Source organism: Balaenoptera musculus, chromosome 6 (genome assembly GCF_009873245.2).
Source record: "Balaenoptera musculus isolate JJ_BM4_2016_0621 chromosome 6, mBalMus1.pri.v3, whole genome shotgun sequence".
NCBI classification, from domain to species: Eukaryota; Metazoa; Chordata; class Mammalia; order Artiodactyla; family Balaenopteridae; genus Balaenoptera; species Balaenoptera musculus.
In genome coordinates, this window is record NC_045790.1 from 65149588 (window position 1) to 65175624 (window position 26037).

The 26037-nt window shown below is 34.0% G+C and overlaps 1 protein-coding gene across 2 annotated transcripts in view; it reads left to right on the forward strand.

The window, feature by feature from the left end:
- Positions 1 to 1709: 1709 nt before the first annotated feature.
- Positions 1710 to 26037, forward strand: part of LOC118896880 (COBW domain-containing protein 1) — a 43519-nt gene continuing 19191 nt past the window's right edge. Inside the window, exons 1-9 of one of the 2 annotated variants that reach the window (XM_036855476.1) lie at positions 1730 to 1986; positions 5739 to 5825; positions 7672 to 7768; positions 8906 to 8997; positions 14120 to 14170; positions 14994 to 15053; positions 16244 to 16281; positions 21483 to 21529; positions 23266 to 23352. In XM_036855476.1, coding sequence (XP_036711371.1) covers positions 1830 to 1986; positions 5739 to 5825; positions 7672 to 7768; positions 8906 to 8997; positions 14120 to 14170; positions 14994 to 15053; positions 16244 to 16281; positions 21483 to 21529; positions 23266 to 23352 — 716 coding nt within the window. In that variant the 5' untranslated portion in view covers positions 1730 to 1829. Of the gene's footprint in view, positions 1987 to 5738; positions 5826 to 7671; positions 7769 to 8905; positions 8998 to 14119; positions 14171 to 14993; positions 15054 to 16243; positions 16282 to 21482; positions 21530 to 23265; positions 23353 to 26037 lie in introns of both variants that reach the window. The other variant, XM_036855477.1, reaches the window with a different exon arrangement.

Here is a 26037-nt window from a genome sequence, read left to right on the forward strand (position 1 = left end):
TGGACATTTGGGGTGCCTTTAACTTTTGACCACTGTATAAAACTCTTTTTGCTCCTGACTGAGGCTACACACTGTTACAGCAGTACTTGTCCATCCTCTTGACTGAGCCGCTAAAGGGCACAGGTTGTTCCTGGTGAGAGATAAGAGATGTTAGTATAGTGTTCAGCCAGAGTCATGTAAGGGAATCTGCAAGAACTTGCCTGAGAAGTATGTAAGAGAAGGAAGTCACAGCTGTAACAGCTTCTGTTCAGGCAGTAATGCTGAAGCGTCACTCAATGCTGTTCATAAGAGCAAAACCTGAAAATGATTGACAGGAAATGGATAAATAAGTTGCTGCAGAGTCATATAACGATATAATACAACAGTGGAGTTAGAAAATTAGCTAACCCTAGGAGATTATATATTGTACGATACTCTTTTTATGGAATTCAAAGACAAGCAAAATTAAACATCATATTGTCTAAGTACATATATAAGTGATAGAACTAAAAAGAAAAGAGGAAGTAAGTCACCTATGATCAACCACTATGAGAGTGCTTACTATCTCAGAGGAGAGGCAGAGGGTTGGAATAGGAGACAGCCACATGAATAGGTGTAACTTATTGGTAATGTTCTTGGGTTAGAGGTGAGGTCAAAGGAGTTCATTGTAAATATACATAAATATATATGTAAATATAAAGGAGAGCTATTGTAGACTAAAAAAATGCACAAACTAAAAGTTGAGAATTACGTTTTATTCATGAGGAATTAAGCCTGGGAGCAGCCTCTCAGATAGCTCTAAGGGACTGTTCTGAAGATGTAAGGGAGGAGCCAGGGTCTAGGAGTTTTTGCAAAACAAACAAACAAACAAAAAAAACAAAAAAAACAAACCAGGTAGCTAGAACGTCAAAAGATTACTGTTAAAGAAAACCAGACATCTCAAGTTAATGAATTTACTGCTTTTCTATGTATGGGAAGATGAAAGAGTCTGGGCTTAATGAAATCATTCCTTTGATATGCACCTTAACTATCTAGGGCCCATATCCTGTTTTTCTCCATCCTGAATCCCCTCAGGGTGCACTGTTGGTAGGCTGCAGAGGCTAATGGCTTGACGGCTGCAACAGCCTTTGTTTACTGGTACGGCAGGTGACATTCTTTGTCCAGACTATCCATGGATTATTGATGAGAGTGTCATGCACTAAAGAATATAATAAATGAACTCAGGGTACCTGAGTCCAAATAAAAAATGAGAAGATAAAATAAATAAAAATAATGCATGTACGTGGTAAAAGTTTGGATATACATGTAAAATATGCAATTATAAAAAAGAAAAAAGTTTCACTAGTTGAGGCAGAAAAATTACAATTACCTTTGCAGTGTTAACAGCTTCCCATTGTTTCTCCTATGAATTAAAAAAATTTTTTAATGATACTAAGAAATGTCAAGTTGATAAAGCCTATTCCTCATGAGAGCTGTTTAGGACAGGCTACTCACTCCAGGTTCCAACCACCCGGGACTCAACCCTACCATCAGCCAGCCATTAGCTTTTAAGGCTAGAGGCGCACACAGCGACGGCGTCAGGTCTGGGCCCAGCAAGTCCGCCTCGCTCGGGTCCGGTTCAGAGAACACGCCCCAGGGACCTGCCCAGTTCCCCTGGGGGCGTGTCTAAGAGGGGAGGCGGTCCTCAGCCGGAGACCAGGTAATAACCGTGGGCGGCATCAGGAGGCGCCACGCGTCGCGGCGTGATGACGTCAAGCACGCGCCGCGCGCTTAGCGTGCGCAGCTGCGGGCCGGTGTCTTGATCCCAGGTGTTTGCTCTTAGGTGGAGGTGTGCTGTGCTGTTTGCCAGGATGTTTCGTGCTATTGGCTCTGCGGATGATGAAGAGGAGCAGGCGGAGGAGGATTGTCCTGAATTGGTCCCCATTAAGACGAAGCAAAGAGAGGAGAAGGAGGAAACGTCTGGCCCCGGCGCTAAGATCCCAGTCACAATTATCACCGGGTATTTAGGTAACTAACAGTCCCGGTCAGAAAATGCAGTGAACGCTGTTGTCCTGTGAGTTTGAGGCTGACGGTGCCTGTTCTTCTTAGGCATCGGGGCCTTCTGGCCGACAGCAAATGTCTCTGAGGTAGGGGCTGGGTCACTTGCTCCCCGACTGGGTTGCTTTTCATCTCAGAGGTTATGCTCAGACCCCTCTAAGTTAGGGTCACATTTATCAAGTGAGATTGAAAATTAGCCTCGCATTTTTGAAACTAGTTCTGGCTTTGCAGTGTGAAGCACGGACCCGCCCCTCATTATGCATGTGACCTCTAACAAGTTACCTTGTATTTCTAAAGTTCACCTGCCTCACTTGAAAACGGAAATAGTTCCAGTCACCTGTCTGCCTTTGCTTTTCTCTTCTGCTTAGTGGGGCAAGAAATACCGACCGTATAACTCTGTTCCAATTAGAGTGTAACCTTTCTGAAAATGCCCGACACCCGAGGACCATTACTCAGTATATTCCTCTTCCTCACGAGCCAGTCTCTAACAGCCTTTCGTGTAAAGTACTAATATCTCAAACATTTTTTTTGAGGTCTGTTTGTAAAGTACTGTAGGAGAAAGAGTAAGAATAAAATTACTGTGCCCTCAAAGGCTATATTTCTCAAACTGAGGACTTTCAGGAGTTCATGGGATCACTTGAATTCATAGCTTTATAAACAGTACAATTTCCTGAAGGACAGTTTACGCGCTTGCACTAGAGGTACTTTACTGGAAAAGTTTGAGAAGTATTATTTTAAAACTTTACAGTTAACTAGAAGGGCTAGAATAAATACCATATTAAAAGTGTGGAAAAAGTTAAGAAATGTAGATAAAGTGAAACGATCTGGGAAAATAATACCACTCCTAGATGCTGCTGGAGACAAGTACAAACTTGGTGCACCTGAGGGCCTTTTACATAAAAATAGGAATTAAATCACTGGCATTTCTCTTTTGTTGCTTTGTAGACTAAGTTTATTTTCATTTTTACTCAGGATTAATTTTATAAAGGAGTTTATTTATTATTAAAGGAATTTCCCACTGTTATTCAGAGGCTGCTCTACTGCGAAGTTGAGCACATTTCTTGTCTGAAACAGTATAGTTTAGACTTGCCCTCCTGTCTTTCCCCATTTTGCTCACTGTTAGATCAGAAGAGCATTGGAGATAATGGTCTGAAGCTTAGGAGTGAGGACTAATGCCAGCAACTTTGTTGCTGAATCTAGGGGATAGTTTCCTTACTTATTCTTGACCATTTTCTCTTTCTTGAACTCTTGTTCCCTTGGTTTCCATCACATTTTTCATCAGATTTTCCACCTGCTTTTCTGGCTTCTTTAAAATTTATTTTTTTCCCTCTCTGTCCATCCTTTTAACTTCATACCCAGCTGGTTTCTATTTTGATGTCCGGCAGACATGTCAAACTCAGCATGTATAAAACTTCATCTTACCATCCCATCATGAATGATGGTTGCTTCTGTGAGCCCAACCATCTGGAATATTCTAAAAGCTTCCTAACTGGTCTTGAGTCATGGTGCCCTTTAATATATTCTCTGTATTTGAGCCTTAATGATCTTTATGAATGTCAATCTGATTTTGCCACACCCTTCAGTGGTTTCTATTTGGGTTAAAGTTCAGATTCCTTAACATGAATTACAAGAGCTTTACAATCTGGCTCTTGACAACCTCTTCAGCCTGCGGAACTGTGGCCCAGCCACACTGAACGACTTTTACTTCTACAATGTGCCAAGTGTTTTGGCCCCAGGAATACTTTCTTCTGTTAGTCCTCTGGCTAGATGTCCCTCTTAGGTGCTCCCTGACATCTTGTACATCTATTGAATGTGTCATCCCGTGACATAATTGCCTCTTTATTGCTCTGAATTCCCCTCCTTCTCCCACTTCCTTTAATGTTTCTAAGCTTCCTGAAGGTAGAGAGAGTTTGTCTGTGTCTTGTGCATTTTTCACCAAGGCTCAGTATAAAATCTGGTCCATAGGAGACTTTTGACTGACTGAACTGTGTCTTAACGTCTTTTGCTTCATAATATGGTTAATTATGAAGCCCTAGTAATTCTATTAGGTCTCCTACATCCACCCCTTCCTTTCCATTTTCACTGCCACTGCTTAGGGCAGCACTCATGCTCAGGGCACCTGTCTCACACTTGGACTGGTTTTAAGAATTTTCTCATTGCCATGTGTCCTTAAGTTCTGTCCCTTCCATTCTAAATGTCAACCTTTAGTGATATTGAGCTTCCTAAAGCCCGCTAAATACAAGCCTTCCATCCCTTTGATAGCTTTATACGAATGTGACCCCAAAAAGTTGAAGATATTAATACTCTATTACTCAGTAAATCCCTCCTAGTTATACCCTAGAAATCTTGTAAATGTCCTTCAGAAGATGTGTACAAGCTTACCTGTAAAAGTTCTTAGCAGCACTACTTGTAATAGCAAAACACTAGAAACAACCCAAATGCGCACCAGCAGAAAAATAGGTAAATAAATGACATATTTATACAGTTGAACTACACTAGTATGTGCATGCAGTTAGGGTTTGTTTGTTTTCTTGTTTGTTTGTTTGTTTTCCCCTCCATGGACTTTGGTATGTATGGTTCACAAGACAAAAGTTTTTCTTCTGCTTGAGCTGAATCTATTAGGTGTAATATGCCACCTACTGGATAGAGTTAGCGTAGCTTTATGAACTTTTCTTTCCTAATACTGATTATTGTGTCTTTTGTTAACATTTCCTAGGTCCATTCCCCATTGTATGTGTGTGTGTGTAATCAATTTTATAGATTGCTTTAAGCATACTAAAAGTAGCCATATAGACATTCTGAATTTGTGTCTGGTTAATGATGAATGTTAAAATAAAAGAAAGGTCTTTATGTGTAAATTCTGGGGAAGTAAACCATATATTCTTGACTAAGAAACATTGTCATCATGTGAAGGGATTTAAATATTTTATGTTTTATAAACTACACAAGTACTTTATTCCTTAGGAGCCATTACTTCAATAATTCCTTATTTAATAGAAAATTTAGATGCCCTTACATTAATTGTGTAAGTTATATAAAAGGCATATTTTTTTTGTCATATGAGGTCAAAGAAATCTATGTGACCCACCTTGTTGGAATATTTGTAAATATTTATAAAATTTTATGTTAGCATAAAGCATTTTTTTTTTTAAAGCATTTTTAATAGTTTTCAAAGGATACTTTAATCTTTTCCTCTAGAATCTTCTCTTACCATTGTTAAATAATATTTGAATAGCATGCAAATTTTAAAGAGTGTTGGGACTCTTTATATCTTTTTTTTTAAGACTTTAATTTATTAATTTATTAATTTATTTTGGCTGCATCGGGTCTTAGTTGTGGCATGTGGGATCTTTGTTGAGGCACGCGGCATCTTTAGTTGCGGTGCGTGGGCTCTTCATTGCGGCGCTCGGGCTTCTCTCTAGTTGTGGTGTGCAGGTTTCCTCTCTCTAGTTGTGGCGCGCGGCCTCCAGGGCGCGTGGGCTCTGTAGTTTGCAGCACGCAGGCTCTTTAGTTGAGGCCCGCAAGCTCAGTAGTTGTGGCACTCGGGCTTAGTTGCCCCGCGGCATGTGGGTCAGTTCCCTGACCAGGGATCAAACCTGCGTCCCCTGCATTGTAAGGCGGATTCTTTACCACTGGACCACCAGGGAAGTCCCTTTATATCTTTTTTTGTGTCTTTAAAATTAGTCTTTGAATTTTGTTATTAAAACCAACATATTTTATAGGTGCTGGGAAGACAACACTTCTGAACTATATTTTGACAGAGCAACACAGTAAAAGAATAGCAGTGATTTTAAATGAATTTGGGGAAGGTAAGTAAAGTTCAGTAAATGCCATGCTGCAAGAATTTATTGGACAGTTAATTCAACTGGTGAATTGATATTCCATGTTTTAAAATGAAAATGCAAGATATTATAATGTGAACACATTGCTGTAGATAGTTTTGGAAAAATTAGATTCATTTATGTCAAGCTTTATTTTGTATAGATTTGAGATATTGAAATCAGATAATTTCTATAAAATTTTATTTTGTTTAACTTTAGAATTCATACCAACAGAATTAAATTAGATTTTTGCATAAAATAAATATCTCCAGAAATAAAAATCTAAGGATATGAAAGAAAATCTTTCAGGAAGATTTTTGTACCAACTAGGAAGTTCCTTCTGTACTGACTGTATTGTATAATTGCAACTTTTGAAAAATATTTGAAAATGCTTCAGGCTTATAAGTTTATCTTGTTGAACGTTTATTATTCTGCAAAGCAGTTAAAACAGAAGATTTAAAAAATAAGTTAAACATGTGGTCTCCATCCTCAAGCAACTTCATTTATCTGTGAAAATATGTACATTTAACATTCCAGTTTTTTTGTCTTTAATATTGAACTGTGTTTAAAAAAATGTATACAGCAGTGTTAGACACAATTCTCTGATTTCTTTTATAAGCTTTTCTTCTCAAGTGTGAATTTTAATAAAACTCATGTTTAGCCAAAAAATATAACTTCAGTTGGGGTATTTCTTAAATTATACTTTTTTTTCAGTTACAAATTGGTAAAGGAGCTAGGTTTATTAACAGGATGGGAGGCCTGTTAGTTGAACTTCATTTCTGGTTTTAGTAAACTGAAGATAGTTTCAATAAACTAAAGAGTCCTGTTAGACAAAAATAAAAATCCTAAGATTTTTTAATCATAGTTTTAAATTCTAACTTCTTATTAACTGATCTTCTGTCGGACACTGATTACATTTATTATTATTTCTTACTATCTTCATTCTTTCTGGACCTTTTTTACAACTTTGTCCTTTACAACATTTGTTATACTTTCCTTTTCATTTTATTAATGTTCTCTACACCCTGAATTCTGTAGCAGCCCCTTTCAAAACTCTTTTATCATTGTCTAACTGAAGTATAAACAAAAAATATATGTAAGTGAAAAATTATTCAGGTTTTTTTTGTTGTTGTTGTTGGTCATTTGCTTTACTGGACATTTAGAACTCTTTCCTGGCTTGGGTATGTTTCTTTACTGGAGGAAAAGTAAGACTTTTAAATCATTCTTATTTGATAACAAGCATCTCAGGCTCTCAAATATACTTTATCCTTTCTCAAGTAAGCATTGCTAGGAAACGTATGTGTATTTGATTAAAATTTAATTTTTAAGTGAGCACATTGGTACCCTGGCCAAGCAAAGCTTCCTCAAAATGAACTAAGGGTATAACTCATACGGGGAATACTGAACAGTCTGTCTAGTAGACACAGAAACGATTTAGAGGAAGAATGAAAACATAGGTAAGAGATTGAAGGGCATATAAAAACCAATATATAAACATACTGGTCTATCTAGAGAGTTGGCCATGGACAAGAAAGAATGCCTTTAAAATAGCTACTTTATTAGGAAATGGGAGCAGGCTAGTAAGAGGCCTAAAGAGGAAGTAGATTTTACATTTGCCTCTTTAGGGGCTTAAATTCTCTTAAAGAAAGGAAAGCTAAAATAATCTAGAGTAGTATAGTTTAAAATATTGAGGCAGCCTGAATAGAATGAAAGAATAAAAGTTACGAAATGTATTGTCTGCTTTGAAATCTGCTCCATTATTGAGTATACTCATCTTTGTTTTTGGCTGACTAGTGGACATAATCTAAAGAGTGCTTCTTGTTAATCATTCTAGGAAGTGCATTGGAGAAATCCTTAGCTGTCAGCCAAGGTGGAGAACTCTACGAAGAATGGCTGGAACTTAGAAACGGTTGCCTCTGCTGTTCCGTAAAGTGAGGAATGTTTTTACTGTGTGCTTGTTGGCTTCTGGAAATGTTTATTGGTTATATTTCTAGCTTTGATTTCCTTATGTAAATTAACTGAATCTACATAATCTTCTTCACTGTATTTTCAAGTAAATGACTTATTAGGATGCATTTTCTTAAAGCATTTCTTGATGCCTTGTTTTTCTATCTGCTCTAATGCTGTGGTCCTTTTATTGAGTTTTTTGTTGTTATTTTTGATGTCAGGGTTTAATTAATAATCCCTGTGGTGCATGAGAGTCTCATTTAATGTATAAGAAATGATTATTCTGAATTTAATAAGTCATTGGTCTTATTTCCAAGAATTCAACCTCTAAAAACAAAAATAAATGACCATGAAAAAAGAGAAAAACCTCACATCCTGTTCCACCAGTTATAGTTGTTTCCAAGGACAGTGTTTTATTCACCAATATAACAGCTCTTAGAAAAGGAGTGACACATAGTAGTCACTCAAGTGTTTGTTGAGCAAATTAGGAAAATTAATACCCATATGGTTGATTTTGTATATTCTAGTGAATTAAATTTCTTCTACATCATTTACTATCTTAGGTGTTTGAGTCAAGTGTATTAACAAGGCTAAAACATAACAGATTTTCTTAGACAATTAAAATTAAGTATTTTCTTGCACTTTTGATATTATTAAGAAAAAAAGGAAATTAAAGCCTGCTACCCTAATTCAGAACAGAATTGAAAGGTATTTAATTGTAGTGTCCCTTTAGCTGTTATATTAAGCTACTGTAATTCCTAAATTTTGTCATTTTCTATATTGATTTTTTTCTTTCATAAAGCTATAAAAATAACAGGTTCTGACTTACTTTAGTCAGGTATATTAAAATTCCCTCTGCTTTTAATTTTAATAAAATTAAAGTATTAACTCATCAAGTATCTGATTTCTTGTTACCTGTCAGCATATATGCATCCATTTCCCTCCCCTCCCCTAAACTGGTAAATACTGGATGGACATGTTAGAAGCTTGGGACTGAGGTAAATTTCCACATGCCTAAAGATATCTTTATCCCTGGTTGCTAAATACATTTTTAAATGTTTGTGATGATCACTTTAAAATATTCAGGCAATCAACGTATATCATGTTTTGGCATTCTCCAGGGACAGTGGCCTTAGAGCTATTGAAAATTTGATGCAGAAGAAAGGGAAATTTGATTACATACTGTTAGAGACCACTGGATTAGCAGATCCTGGTAAGAAATGTCATTATTAATAACCAGAATATAGTTCTTAAACATTTAAAAATAAATGGACTAGAGAAATATCTAAAATGAGTATTAAAGCTTTACTCTAAATTAAAAATTTTTTATTTTGCTTTAAAGGAGAAAAAATACTGAGTCGCATGTTTCTTTGGCAGATGAATGATGATCAAAGTGTTTGGTACTTTTAACATGCTAATAAAATTTGAAGTTCTATCGATTAGGGTTATTGGCATGAACAAAAGTTGTTAAAAATATTAGAAAAATCTAATAAAATGTAGGGAAAAAGGAGACATTCTACTTCTAGTATATATTTGGTTGGTTCTGCTCTACAGAGATCTTAATTCTGATTGCTTTTTAATCCAGTTTTCGTAGAGGGTCATTTAGAGATATCTAAGGACTTTTGGAGTTAAATCCAAGAAATACTTATTCCCTTTAAATTAATTGTTAGCATTTTGTTTTTCTACTATTAAACTTGAAATAATTTTATTTGTAAATATTGTCGTAAGGTAGAGAGTTACATCAAGGCTTTTTTTCTGGTGTGCAATTAATAATGATTATCTATGAAATTTTTACCTCTGAATGGAATTACATCCAAACTTCCCTGTTGAAAGCTACACAAAGTCTACCTGTTTCTAACAATGGGTTTCTATGCCTTAACATCTTTATTCCAAGTATGCAGAACATTTAGTTTTGTAAGGCTGACCCATACCATTATTTCTTTTTTGATCTGGGTCTATGACATTGCGCCATAAAACCGTATTAAAGAACTGTTTGGGAATAATTTATTGAAGGGGTCATAATTGTTTAAAAGACATATTGGAGTGTATTGAAGGTTCAAATGTAATCAATTGTTACTTTATTTTGAAGTATTATGTAATAACATTGTCCCTATGTTTTCAAATTAGGATTGAGTTAGGCTCTTTTGGTCCTTATAGTAGGCATGGATTTTTCATACATTTTCATACATTTCCAAGAGGTCTGACTGATGATAGGACTTGGACCATTACATTGATGTTAAATATTAATTTAAATCTGGTAAGATGGGAAAGTATATTGTGTGCCTCTTTTTGAAATAGAAAATATCAGTTTCTTTCACTGTAGCCACTGCATAGAGAAAAATTCTTGTAATTTTGAGAGTAGGTGAATTTACTAAAACAGTTTAGCTTTTCAGAGGAAGTAAAAATTAAATAAAAATCTCAGAGAAAGCTTTTGTACAAATTGTAGGTATAAACAGTTTGATGTTTCTTCTTTCTTTAGAATAATGATTTTTATTGTTTGGGTGAAAATGAAACATTGATCATTAAAAAAAAATTTAAACAGTAACTAAGAAAATACAAAGAAGAAAGTTAAAAAAAATGTTGCCCTATATCTCACTACTGTAAAATACAAGCAGGTAAATTTTATTCCAAGGATTTCTCCGTGCCAGGGCTACTTGCTGTGGTATGCTGAATGACAGCATCAGCCTCAGCTGGTAGCTTGGGAAAAATACAGATTCTTGGGCCTCATCTGAGCTCTATGGAATCAGAATCTCTAAGGGTGGGACCCAGCAATCTGTTTTTTTTTGGGTTTTTTTTGTTTTTTTTTTAGAAAGAAATTAAAATATGTCAACTTTTAATTCAGAGATAACCACTATACAGTTAGAGGTTGTATACTTTACAACAGTACTATATGTGCTGTATTGTAAGCCAGCAATCTGTTTTAATAAGCCCCCCAGGTGATTCTTACACATGCATAAGTTTGGGAAACCCCGCTCCATGTGTAAATATGCAGAAGTAATTTTATAAAATAGGATCACATTCTTTGTGCTATTCTAAATAATTATTAATGCAGTTCTACTTGAACCTAAAAGAAGAGAACTTGAAAGAAGTGAAAGAATTGCTGAATGTCAGATAAATGCTTCTTCACTGTAAGAGATATGAGATAAGAGATAAGAAAAAAAAGAAAAAATTATAAAGAACATAAATTGGACAAGTTATTTTTTAAACTACATGTTTAAATTTTCAGGGTTGTACCTATTGACTCTCTGGCATAAAGGATGAGGGAATTAAAACACTTCCACCTTCTGCCATTTGGTTTTGGTTCATTGTATTCTTTGCTATGTTGTCAAGGTTTCTAACATTTATATTCTGTCATACTTTGTTTAGTCCTGTGTTTAAACTGTTTTACCAGCACTATGGCTCCTCCATTCCTGAGTTGATCAATCTCTTGATTGACTGAATTTCATGGTCAGGTAATCTTTTCAAGTTTCAGTGCTGTATTCCTTTAGATCTTGCATACTTCATTGCTTGAGAATGCTCGTCTTTTTTTTTTTTTATACTTTAAGGATTACTTGGCTAGGTATAAAATTTTCGTATCACAATTTCTTTCCTTCAGAACTTTGAAAATGTTGCATCATGATCTCTTAGTATTTTTGATTGGCTGGATTTCCTCGTGCAGTATTTTTCTCTTTTCATCGGGAAGGATTTGTGAGTGCTGTATTCTTTGAGTTTCAGTGCTGTTGTTTCCTTTAATGTTTGAGAATGTCTGCCTGTGGTTTTCAGTCTTGAAAAACAACTTGGCAGGAGGTAATATCCTCAGAACACTTTCGTTAGAACTTTGTGGTAATTATTTTATTATATTGGAGCAATGAATTTTACTGTAGAAAAATCTGATTTTTTTCCTGCCTCCTTGAAAGTGACTCGCTTTTTCATCTAAAATGCCTGAAAAAAATTTTCTTTATTTTTAAAGTTCAGTAATATAACCAAGATACATCTAGGTGTCATTCATAATCATATTTTCCTGGATTACAATATACTCTTTAGTCTGTAGGGTTAGTGCTTCATTTAGGGATATTTTCCTTATTTATTACCATGAAGAATTTTTCTGTCAAATTATTGTGTTCTCTTCTTTATGACACGAATTTTTCGTATGTTGAATTTTCTTTTGTTCTCCATGTTTATTATCTTCTAATTGTTTTGATATGTCTTTTGCCTCTGCATTTACTGTAATCATCTCAAATCTTCATTTTTGTCCGTAATTGTTTCCACCAATGTCTGTTGATGTTTTAAATGAATTAATTGATTAAGTAATGGTACATTGGCCCTAAGTTTTATTTCTTTAGCATTATAAACTACCTTTTCATATTATTCTGTTTTATTTTGCTTTAGAGCCATTTTTTTCTTTTTTTTTAAGCTCTTCTCTTTTTTTAAAAAAATAGTGTTACTTGTTTCTTTTTGATCTTTTAAAAAAATTATTTATTTATTTATTGGCCATGTCGTGCGGGATCTTAGTTCCCCAACCAGGGATTGAACCTGGGCCACGGCAGTGAAAGCGCCAAGTCCTACCCACTGGACTGCCAGGGAATTACCTAGAGCTTGTTTTTAATTAAGATTATATTGTTTTTATCTTTCTTATAATAAAGAAGCCCTTAGGAATTTTCTTTGGTTTCTTCAGTTATGTTTCCTTCCAGAGCAGGTTCTTTGCCATCTATATTCCCCATTCATTTGTTCATTTTTTTCTTTCCCTCCTTTTATCTGCTTTTTGCTTCTTTTAATCTGTAGTAACATGTGCATAGTTTTTTCACCGTGTTTATGCTTGATATAGGAGGCTCAGAGAACTGTCTACTTAGATGTGGTGTTCATGAATTTTTTAAATACCCTACCCATGTTACCTAAACTTGTTTTTCTCTTGAGCCATAGTTTGAAAGCTAGGTATTGCTGGGAGCGGGGATGGGGAAGCAGAGAGAAAAGAAGTGATTGAGAGAGCCAGATGGGCAATATGATTTTTAGGCTCTGCTCTCCTACAATACCAAGTGTTCCCCTCCTGTATTAGTTCAAACTACTCATGAATAGATTTCCCGTATCTTTTGCAGGGACATCCTTGAGCTTCAGACGTCTCTCTTCATTTTGCTCTGAGCCCTAGAAAGTGACTCCCGCCACTAAAAGTGTGGAGACGGTTAGAAAATTTTACCCTTGAAGTTTCTTTGTTGGCTTTTTCCTGTATTGCTTATTTCTCCCTCAGTTCTACTTCTCACCATTTTGAAAGCTATTTCTGATAAATATTAGGATTTTGTAAACTACTTATCTATAACCTCTTGTTGAGTATTGGGGTAGAATTAACGACTATCATACATCACATAGAACTTTCTGTTTATTTTTACTATCACCCAAAAATTATGGCAGGAAGTTGTATATTTGGTTGCTGCTGATAAAATTTGGCTCTCAAAATTTTATTTTGTTTATTTTTATTTTTTGTTTTGTTAGGTTTTGAAGAAGGGAGATTCTATAATTTAGCTCAGGGTTTTTTAACCTTGGTACAAATGACATTTTGGGTTGAATAATTCTTTATTTTAGGAGGCCGTCTTGTGTATTGTAGGATGTTTAACAGAATCCCTGGCTTCTACCTACTACATGCCAGTAGCATTCGTGTAGTTGAGATGACCAAAAATTTCTCCAGGCATTGCCAAATATTCCCTGGGGAGAAAAATTACCCTGGGTTTAGAATCACTAATTAACTTCATTCTCTCATCTTTACTCCCCCTGTTAAACACCTGCATCCAAATTTTAAGTAGTTCTTTCTTTTGTAGTCTGGTAAGTATTAAGCCAAAGATACACATCAGATTTAGAATAAAAGCTCTAATACACTCTTACAGTTCAACTTAATACTAGGCAAATGTTAACTATCGGACTTATAAGCTCTCCGAATAGAAATCAATGAATTTAAAAAAAGATTTATGTACAATGCTGGGAATTTTACTGAGTGAAAAAAATTAATACTTTTAAAAAAATAACTTATTGTTTGGAGTAATTATACTCACAATAGATTTACTTTTCTCCTTCATTAATTAAAATCATGTTGTTAGCCAAGTAAGTGAAGAAAATTCTTATTGACAATTCAGTTGTTTCCTGTTTAGAAGACTGACACTCTCCAGTTCTAAGCTAAATAATTGTCGTGGTAAAGTAATTTCCTTGAAAAGGACAGGCATTGATTCAGCCCCTGTTACTCACAAATCCTATTTCAGTCAAATTGGAAAACTATTAAGTTTTTGGGAAAAAATCAATAGATATCAGGAAACCATTAGATCTTGTGGCCCTTGCTATATCCTGCATGAGTAATCACTGTAAACTGCTGACAGGTATTTCATTGTTGACACAGAGTGATGCTTGGGAGACCACATCTCGTCAGGGTAGGTGGATGGCTTTAGACATTGGAATGAGTTCAGTTATCCTTGTTTTTCCCCAGGACTCATCCTTTTAGACAGCTCTGTCACTAACTGGACCTGTGATGCTTTGAAAAATCAAATTCTTTCTTTACTGTCAGTTTTCTTTTTTCTTGTGTTGTGGCATACTAATCAGGGTGTGTGGTTTGGTATTGAACCAGTTTCTGTCAAAAACAAGTTTTAATTTCTTATTTAGAAATTATTTTTTCTCAATTAAAAAAAATTTCTAAATTTTATATCAGTACTAATAAATAGTGTAAGGATTTATTGGTAAGGCCATAGAGTGTATAATTTTACTTTTATTCTTCTGTAAAACTTACAAGTAAATTTTAAAAAATTTAAAAAAAATTTTGGACAAGTGATTTTGGATTTATCTATGTTTTGCTTTGCTTTCCTTTAGAGAGATAATTATTTGTGAACTGTATGATTATTATATTCAGGAGAGAGAAAATAAAAATAAGACCTGTGTGCACATAGCCATTCTGCCCAAATTATTTGATATTATTTATTGGTAAATTATTATGGCATTGGTAAAAGCTTGATATTGGGTTTGTATGTAATAAGAGTTGGGTTTTTTTTGTTTATTGAAGTAGAGAGAGGGGAAGAAATGGGTATAAAATAGTAAATGGTTCTATCACTGTGATTTCCTTAAGAAGATTGAAAACCCATATTTAATTCATATATGTGTTTGCCTGCTAATTCCATTGGGGCAAATTAAAACATTATGGATAGAATTTTGTTTCCTAGTTTGAAGAAATGTTTTTATTTGATGAATATTATATATTTTCAGGTGCTGTAGCTTCTATGTTTTGGGTTGATGCTGAATTAGGGGTTGATATTTATCTTGATGGTAAGTTTAGAAATGAATTTTTAAAAAAATTTTCAAGTGAAATGTTAATGTTATGGTTAAGATCATTTTTGTTTATTCATATTATACTTTAAATTCCTTGTATTGGTACTCTTTTTAAGCTTGTTTAGTTTGATGATGAAATAAGTCTTTGTTCATACTGATTCTAAAGCCCCAGACAGTAGTAGAACTAGATATCAATCATAATCTCAACTACCAGTTTAGTGCTTCCATTAAGGTTTTCCTTTTAAATACTATGTAGATTTTCTATATTCCCTGTTGTTTAATTTATGCACTTAGTATATATTAGAGCTTTTTATTTTAAATAACATATATAGTATGAGGATCAAATTTCTGCTTTCATTTTCCCTTAAAGATAAGAATGAAACAAAGCCCCCTACCCCTTGCTCTCTTTACCATAACACTTTTGGGCAATCTTATTCATAGACTTCATTTAAGACATATTAGAAACTTTCTGAATTAGGCAAATATGTTCCCTGCAACACCCCACACCTGATTCTTCACCTTTCTGTAGACCATATTTTTCATAGACTAAGGGGTGAACTTTAAGAATTTTTGAAGCTGGGCCTCATCATTTGGCCCTAATATATATGGAATGTAGCTGGTTAAATTCCTTAGGTGTCATCAAACTCATTCTGCTGTTGTCCTTCGAAAAAATTATTTAGCATATAAATTCAGAGACTGCCAAACTAATTGATCATTTGGAAACTTAGGTACATCTTAGATAAAACAGTTGTGAGTTAGATTGGTGAGAGATATTCTAAGATGCCTCAGATTTGTTAAGCAATAATTTAAATAAGAAAAGTCTCGATTTTGATTATGTGAAAATAAAGATAAGCTGTCTTGTGTAATTTATCACATTCCACTTTATATTATGAAATTTGTCTCATGTTTTGGATTGTAAGCTTTTTAAAGGCCAGAGAAATCTTATCTTCCTTTTTATTTGTTTGTTTAATTTTAAATATTTGTTTTTATTATGTCCCATCTAGTGCCTTAAAATAGTGCTAGGTTCATGTTTGAAATGCATTTGCTTACTAATGGAATTGAATTAAATTGCTGTGCTGGCAAGAGAAAAAACAGTATTTTATTGAGTGACATTTGTGAACTGAAATAGACTAGTTTTAATTTTAATTCTTAAGTTAAAGATGATTAAAAGATTTATTCCTTTGTAGGTATCATAACTGTTGTGGATTCAAAATATGGATTAAATGTAAGTTGAAAGATTGCTGTGAGTTACTAATTATTTGTTAAGAGCTGATTATATGGGGATTGATTATATTATTTTTTCTGTTTGTGTCTGTTTGAAATATCCTTAACAAAAATATTTTTCTACTGTAAATATAAAAGATAGTACTTTTTAAAATGGCAGTAATATTATCAGAAACTGTGTGTGTTAAGCCAGTGAGTTACATTTTTAATTTAATATATCATATTTTGGAAGTTTAAAAAGCATGAAGAATAATAAAGCAAATACTTATGGTAAAAAAAAAATAGTATTTTTTAAAGTATCCTGAACAATAGATGAAATTTGTGTGTGTCTTTTAATTATTATTTTGTGTTTCTAGGTTAAATGTTTATTTTCTGCTTCTCTGGCTTGATGTGATAAAAGTTTGAAGTGTAATATTTTGTAATAAGGATAATACAGGATAAAGTTTGGGTATGTGTAACCCCTCACTAGGATTCAGCCCCAATGTTGATGAGTTTTTCTGTTTGATAGAGGAAATTGAGCTTGATAAAGCATAGGAGAGCTTATTTTTCTTGTTAAACTGCTGTCAGACACAAGCTGCAGATGATTGAGTTTTTAAAAAATATATTGCTTTCCCATATTTTGAGGAAATCAGGATTTATGCCTAGGTTTAGGGAGGAGAAACTCTCCTTTAAAAGGCATCTTGCTGTGAATGTTTTGTGACTGGCAAGGTCTGGAAATGCATTTAAATGAATTTCAGTTCACAAAATGCACTTAGTAAGATTTTAAAATGCATTTTGCCGCATAAAGTAAAGTGGTATTTCTCAACTTTCCAAGTGAAAAATTACTAGAGGCAGAAGAGAGTGAAATTATCCTCCATCTCCTGACCCAGTCTGGCGATATGAATAGTGCCCAAAGTAATCATTTCTTAGAAGTTTAAATTTAATGTTTAAAAATTCATGTCCATTTTGTATTCTACCCGACAATATATCTGAATTTCTTAATTTGAATAAGTTTGTTTTTCTTCCAAACCTTTAATTAGGATGGCAGGCTTGTCAAATGGTTACCAATACCCCTTCATTGGCCCTTCAGTTCCCTCAGGGATAGAGCACACTAATTTGAGAAGTTTGGGAGATGAATCCTTTTTAGATTTTTAAGTCAAAATTTATTAATAGTCTTAAGAACCAAAGAAAGACCCCAGATATTACAGTTTTTACTCAGAAATATTCCAGCTGTTCTGAAATCATGATATTTCTAGCAAAATGTTTACAGAGGAAGCAAAAAAAAAAAAGTCAAATTCTTCACTCTGAATGTTTATTAAAGGGCATGTTTGAATCCATCTCCTATATAGATTTATTGCCAAATTTGGGATATCATCAGGATGGATAGTAGGACTTATTTTTTTTGATAGACTTACAGTACCAGACCCAAAATCAAACTCTTTATGTATTTATGATTATGGGAATAATTTTATATGTATATTTGGATGTGGAAAGGAGTTAAATAGAATCTACCATGAGTGTGATAGAGACCAAAAAAAACACAAAACAACATTCTGAATAATGCAGACACAGCAAACATTTAACCCCCTCCCACCTTGATAAAACATCTTAAATTATTAAATCAATATACCTACACAAAACTGACATACTGTCAGGATAATGGAAACTTTAGATTTTCTACATCAGGTGCCAAATAAATAACTTTTCCTTTATATAAAGGATTTGCCAACTTGTCTAATTCCTCTGGTTGCAAAGCTTGACCTCAGTAGCTGCTTGTGATTCAGAGAATTCTGAGGCAGTACAAGTAATGACACTTGGATAATGGGCAGCAATTTAAGGGTGTCATGCTTCACAGAGCCAGCCCATCAGAAGTAAAGCTGAGAAATTGTACCTTGTGGCCAGCCAGCCAAATTGAAACTGAAGTGGTAATTGATATCATGGGCTATCACTCTAATGGGATTGTCACCCATTGATCTGAAATATTCATTTTTTAATCATGGGCAAAGAATTGGACAACTTCAAATGACAGCTCTCTATTCTCAGGACTTGACACCCAGGCTACTGACATTGTCCTTTTCAGTTCTACAAAAGTGACAGCATTTAATGCAATAGAATCAATGAATGAAGTTACACAGAAAAGGTCAAGTCAGAGGTTTCTTTTTGGTTCTTCTGTTATATTGCACAAGCTGTTGAAACAATTCAGTCAGAAAACAGTTTGGCTTGGAAAAGACCAGAAAAATAAATAGACTGACATTATGCAATAATCTTTTCTTAAAAGCTAAAATAGTGTTAGATCTATAACCAATCCATTGGAAAGAAATAGCTGCTGCTTCTTTTTTTTTAAATGTCACTGACATCTTTGACACTAGATTTCTTTCCACTTTGGTCAACAACAGTGTTTTTTTCTTTCTTTCTTTCTTTTTATCGGTCCAGCTTGTTCCTATTTCTGCAGAAAAGCCCTTAATGAAGTTGTGTGCTACGATGGTGTTATTTCAAAGGATTCCTTTCTTTCTTATGCTGTGCTAAGTTAGAGGGTGGAACCTTAACCTTTTTGATATGTTGGATTAATTAGTACCAAAATTTTTCTGGTCTTTTTCTTGATATATAAGCAAAAGCCACAGTCTCTAAGCAGAGATGAGGAATCCACTGGGGATACACACACACACATAATATTTTGAAAAAAATTTTGCAAAAATTTTTCCTTCCTTGCCTGTACAGGTAAAATAGAATGTCACAATTTCCATTTTTTCACTTTGTAAATGGGAGTCATCTGACTTAATGACTAATGGTGTATAATGTGCTACTGGAGAATGTCCTTTTGAATAGCAGACATTGGTTTTAGTCTTTTTGCAAAGTTTGACTTGGGAAGGTAAGAAGTTGCATAAGGGAAATGGGCTGATATCCAGAGAAAATAAATGTTAGTGTGCATTTATTATTTGTTTATGTTTGTATAGCCTTCGTATGTGCATAGAACAGGGACATTTATCTCTTCTGCTTTTTTATATGTTTTATTACATATCATATTCTTAATAGAGTTGTACCTATTGGCAGATTTTTATTTTGGGGAATTTTAACGTGTTTTTATATTTGATACTTCTTGACTTCCTAGAGATCATGAAATGTTAGTCCATCCCCGTTAGCTTTGAGTGAAAATTTCTAATCTTCTGGAGATTAGATTAGATGCATTAAAAACATGAGTTACTTTGTGAAAATATTAATACTATTTTGTTAGTTGCATTTAGGTATGGATATTCAAAAACAAATCTCTAATTTTCTTACCATATCTTTTTTATACACCTCCAGCTCACAGCCAAAAAGTCCCAAATTCATATATAAATAAATCTTCCAGAAGGTCAAAAATACAATATTTTGCAAATATTTCAAAAATTTAAAAGAACTTCAATATTATAGGATCATTCAGAGACAGCTACCTTGCTAAAAATACATCTTTACTAAACAGATTTACTGCTGAAAAGAAAGGGAGTTGTTGCTGCACGTTATGTAGAATTTTTCAGATAACAACATCCATGTATCTATGTCAACAAATAGGAGGTGTTAACTAGAATTCATTCAATAAGTATTTGTTGAACCGGGGTGCCAGGTACTATTCCTGGGATGGTAATAGCCCTTATTCTCTAGAGGACGTAATGAAAGGATTTGTTATAGCCTCAGGCCAACAATAATTAGCAAAAATAGTAAACTTGGTCTTTTGACAAGAAAGAATTTTTGATACAATATTCTTCAAGTTCTGTGATTTCCATAATTTCACAGTGGGTCTGCAGTTGAATTTGTAAGGTTGTACCTAAAGTGGAGATCAGTACATCATTACTCTAGTTTTAGTTTAGGCTAGCTTCCCCAAAAATAGAATTTGGCAAACTTTTAGAAGAAAAAAAGTTTTTCTCTATGGATTTTACCAAGACTATTAAATAAAATGATTACCAACTTGCTCTTAGGTCCCAAACTATCCAAATACCTTAATGATCTACCTCTTCATGAATTGTAAAACTGATTTGATGAAATAATTTTGAATATAATTTTTAGGTAATCTTTATGCATATACTTTTATGCAGTTATTAACATTTGTGTAACGCTGTTTGCAAGACTGATTTTATATGACATAAAAAGCTTTCACAAAGATTTAAAAATTATATTCATTTTCCTTCTATTGAGCCCATTTTCATTTTTGAAAAATCACCCTATGGTAAGGTATCCCGTGATGGTGACAGTGTTAGATTTAGCTTCTTTTTTATAAATTTAGAATAGCCATTTCCCATAATCGTTATGAAGGCTAAATGAGATAATGTTTGTAAAAGGATTTAATAATTTGTGGAGTTCAATTCAAATACAAAAAGTATTATATAATCGAATTGCCTCTGACATCAGTAGGCAGCTTTTTATTGTGAAAGGAAACATCTACTGAGGGTTAAGGTAATGAAGGTGGAACATTTTTCAGAGAAGAACCTTATGACATTGGTGACTTTAGGGATATAAATAGGATTATGGAAAAATAATAACTACTTCCAGAGAGATCAAAATGACCTTGTGGGCTTCTAAGTCAACGTCAAAGTATTTTTTGGCACTAGCTTGACTCTGGCAGGGTGCAAACTAAACAGTTGCCCAGAGAGGCCAAATCATTCAAGTGTGGGTTTCAAAATGATAACCTGCTTTATGCTGGGTATAGGACTGTGTCCTTCCCACAGCTAATTTGTTTCTAGGGAATTGGAAGGGCCCAGTATGAGTTCATAGTGTGTATGGTTCTGGGGTGGGGGCTGGGGGGGTGGGGTAGGATGGAGGAAAGTCTAGTAGACTTTTTAAAAGTACAATTTCAGTGGTTATCTCTTTTTTTTTAAATAAGTAATAATGAATATTTAGAACAAAGACAGTTTTGTAAAAAGGAAATTGCCTGAAATCTGAACTATAATGTTCTGTGTTTTTATGACATTATTTAAATCTGGAGGGTTTTCCATTTATGAAAAAGAAGAGGTTGGGGACAAAGTTTAAGCCCTCACACCTCACAGGTTCATTGTAGGGAAAAAATTACAAGTGAGGAAGAAAATGCGTTCAGATAGAAAAGTTAGTCCTGAATTTGGGTATTCAGTAATAGAACTTGTTGAAGTTTTTATTAGAGGCAAGAAAGGAGTCCCTAAAGTAAAATCCTTTGTGTTGACATTAGGTTGTGTGTTACTCCACAGTAACTTTTGTTCAAACTTTGTTTTTATTTAGCATTTAGCAGAAGAAAAACCTGATGGCCTTATCAATGAAGCTTCTAGGTATTCATTTATTTAAAGTATATATTGATTACTGGCTAAATGGGAAAAGAAAATTATTGATATGAAAAACAAAACAAACTGAGAAACATAAAAACATAGTCAAGGAAGATCTTTTCTCTATTTAAAACTATATTATAGCATAAAGTGAGTGCTGAGCACAGGAGTTTTTTGTGAGGAACTTGGAAGATGTTCACATTTAAAAATATTTTCTTGTTCTCATACAATTTCTTTGGGATTGAAAATGATTATTAAAAAAGAGTTGATTCACTTCCTGCCTTCTTTAACAGTAATTCATTTGATTCAACTCTTCACTGTTACTCAGAGCAACAGAGGAATAAATATGGAAATAGTTGCAATTTGGCATTTAGAACATTTTTGGTTTAAATACCTGTATGTTCCTAATTGGGTTCTCTTTAGACTTATGAATATTTAAATTGGTTTGCCTACCCTAAGCATAGTCTTGCTCATGGGAAAAGAGTTTTGGGATAGATAACAGTCACTAAATATGCTCTTGGGTTTAAAAGGGAGGTCTCCCTCCACCCCAAGATTTGCTACAGATGATCTTGACATAAATAATAGACTGCAAGCAGGTGATTGATTCCCTATCATTTTAGAATATGGTACTCTGTTGTTTTGTTATCCTACCTGAACACTTCATTTGGTATATAGCTATGATTCACATTAGACTGAACTTAAATATTTTTGTAACTTTTTCCTTATTAAAATATGTTTGTTATAGAAAATATAAGCCAAATAGAAAATAGCAAAATGTTATAAAAGCCAAAAAACAGCTAAATATAGAAGCCCTCCAATTTGAAGATTACAACTGTCTATATTTTGAGATGTGCACATTCAATCTTTATTCTTATGAAATTTACTTAAATAAAAATGGGATTGTGATGTACATACTGTTGAAATCCGCTTTTCAGTGAACTGAAGTTGATTTATTTTTGAGAATTTGGTTGTTCTTTGAAATAATTAGCTATGCCTTCAGGTAGCATAAAACCAGTATTGGGAACAAATAGTCTAGTGATTAAACTTTCCTGAAGAATTGAGGAAATTTTAAAGAATCCTCAGCTTTACTACTCCTGTTAATAGAAAATAGAGTTTCTAATTATAGTAAGCTATTTTGTTATCCAGCATCCTGTCAACTGGGTTCTTTAACTTGAATTTCTGTAGTAGTTTATCTCTTTTACAGAGAAAATAAATATTCGTAGTGATGAAGATAATTGTTCAAGATCCAAGTGTAGTTTTTTTAAAAAAACTGTTCAATGTAGTATTAATGTTAAGTGAACTTGTTCTTTGTATTTCTTTGAAAATTATGGTAATTATTACGTGGAATATTTTAGTAAGTAGAGTGTCTTTGTTTCTACCACATTGGATATCGGAATTTTATGCATTTCTTTACAAAGAAAATCATGAGTTGAAAATCATCCTAATTGTAAACTATCCTGATTGTAAACTTTTTGAGGCTTATCTTTGTAGTTTCAGAGTAGCAAGTAAGAGCGCTTAGTAAATACTTTTTGAATGAATAATGTGAAATCTGAGTTTATATAGTGATGAATACAATTCATCCTTACTATTTGAAGGATGATAAATAGTTTAAGAGTAAATTAAATCATTACATAGAGTACTATATCCTTCTTAACTGCTAATTGATCTTGCGGAGGTGTTTCTTATTTATTTTTAATTTCTTAACATTTCTCTTGACATCTGTTATTTGTTTGCTACTTTAGACAAGTTGCTTTGGCGGATATCATCATCCTCAATAAAACAGACTTGGTTTCAGAAGAGGATTTAAGCAAATTAAGAACAACTATTAGGTACAAAATTAGAAATGTTTGTTAAGTACCTACAAATTCAAAATGTGCTGTATGGAATATTTTTACCATGACTATTGCCCTATAGAAATTTAAGGTTCAAGGTTGACTTGCTTCAAGTATCATTAGGGAATCACATATTTTGTTGTTGCCTAATTGACTGTTATGTAAATAGTGATATATAAAATTGTTCCCCATTGCTTACAGAATATACAGTTGAACCTTGAACAACACAGGGTTTGAACTGCCCAGGTCCACTTATACGTGGATTTTTTTCCAATAAACATAGTATCTGTGTTTTCATTTTACAGATCTTTAAGTTAACTAAGTATGGGGAAAAGTTTGTGTTCAATTAGAGATCAAAATATATGGAATTAAAAGAACTAGGGTTTGAGTCCTGATTCTGTTCAAACCCTTTCAGCTTCTTGCCCTTGGGTGAGTCATTTACCAATTCCTTTGTTTTTGAGGCAGAGATAGCAGTATGAGGATTTTCGAGGGTGAGGGGGCTTGGTGCCTCTAACCCCTAAGTTGTTCCGTGGTCAACTACAGTTCAAAGTTCATGGACTGATATTCAGGGTCTTCTGACTCCCTCCTCATTTTCCTGTCTTCTCTTTGACTCTTCTTTCCTTACATGAAGTGCCCTAACTTTACCCAGGATGGTTGACTTATTTTCTCATGGAGGTATCTTACCAAATCCTTTCTTTACTCTTAATGTATTCTCAACTCTCACTCTGTCAATCCTTGAATTCCTTCTTTTTCTCTATTTTTCTAAGCTATTTTAGCCATTCTTTGGAACTCATCCCTTTCTCCCACCTCTTTCTCCCTCCCTCCTGTGAAGTCTTCCCTGTCTCAGGTGGTTTCACTTTTCCCTGGACCCTCATTGACTTTGGTCTTCCTTAACTGTCATCTAACCATGCCTGTTTTCCAGCTAGCTTTAATGTCTTCAGTGTCCGTGGCCAAGGCTGATCAACATAGGGCAATATGAATGGTACTCAGATATGTGTTAAAAGATACAACAGTCATTTGGACTTTTCAAATGAGGTTAGAGTTCAGGGACTTTTAATTATTTTGTAAGACCTAAACTAATAAAAGCCATCTACAGAGAAACGTTTGATAGCTGTTATTATTGGTCATCTTCAGTGTGTACAATATGCTGACATGAGATTTTGAGTTTGTCAGTGCCAGTTCATATAATATATGTTATGAATTGAATCAGTAAAGGTAAGGCTCATTAGGATTTTGGCTGCAGTGGTTAATGATTGCAGAAGAAGGAATTCATATTTTTCTTCTTATTTGGCTTATTTTAGTAGTAATATCCTCTTAGACTTTACTATAAAAAGCTGTAAGATTGTCTCCATGTGGAGGGTAGGTAGTGCTGTGTAGTATTGAATAATGTTTAAAATCATGGACTTTGGAATCTGCGTTTGGTTTGAGGCGTTGTTGGTAAGCTTCACACAGTGCCTGATACATAGTAAGTGCTCTGTTAGCTATTATTATCATTATTAGATTGTAGATTTTTTTCTTAGTTTACGTAGTAATTTCCAGTTACAGTGAATAAAAAAATGAAAGAAATAGAAAGATGGTTGATATTTTTGAAAAGTCTAGAAAGATGAAAGTGGTGAATGGAGGTTATTTCTTTCACCCCTTTTGACACTGCTCTCCTAAATTTTGTTTCTCTTTTCAAAATCCTATGCATCATTGTGATTGTAGAACAGGGAACATAATCTATGTCACAAACATTTTTGGCATAAAAAGAGAAATTGTTACTACTGGGCATTTCTATCCCCATACTGACTATGTAAGCTGGATCTCTAACACGAGCAGTATTGACATTAGCCAGCTTGTTGCCAGCCTGTACTGTATAGCAATACCAGAAAAGAATTTGACAAAGCACTTTGATAAATTACAGACCCTTTGGGCTTTTTACCCTCCATTGTACCTCAGACTTGCAACTTACTCAGAATTAGATTTGAAGAGTTGGAAGAAGATAAACATGTTTGAGAGGAAATAGCCTTCAGGTTATAGAGTACATTCAAAAGAGAAGATTAAGAGTTTTGTGAATTAGTAGAGAGACTTGCCTCAGAATCATTGGGAAGCCTTACCCATGAGAACAAGCTTGAACAAATAGCACATATCTTCAGCAAGTAACCCTAAAGGCAATGGAACTGATGATATAAATAGATGAGGTGTACGGTTTACTAAAAAGGATTTAATAAGTATTTTTGGCACCATACAAAGGGAGCCATATTTCATTATCTTTGTATCAGAAAGAGGAGGCCTGGCAGAGTAGGTAGAGATCCTAGCTAGAGAACTGAAGAGGTTATTCTATTAAAAAACTGGATGTGTGGCTGAATACTGAGGACAGGCTGGGGTCAAAGCCACTCGTAACTAGGTTTTTATATCTAGTGTGTGTATAGCCATTTCCACAATGTGTGTTGAGGAAAATTAGGTGTCATTTAAAAGTTTATCTGCTCATTTTAAGAATATTAGAATTACTGGCTATTTATGAATCATTTTTTCTAAAGTGAAGGGTCTTTATATAAATCACAAAGTAGCCCCTAGTCTGTCAGTTGTGCAGTAGATTTTTGCATATCATGTTTTAATGCATAAGTGGAATGTACCTGATTTATGACTAGAAGGAAAAACTAAACTATAAAAAATTTAAGTTTGTTTTTTATTGTTTATTGT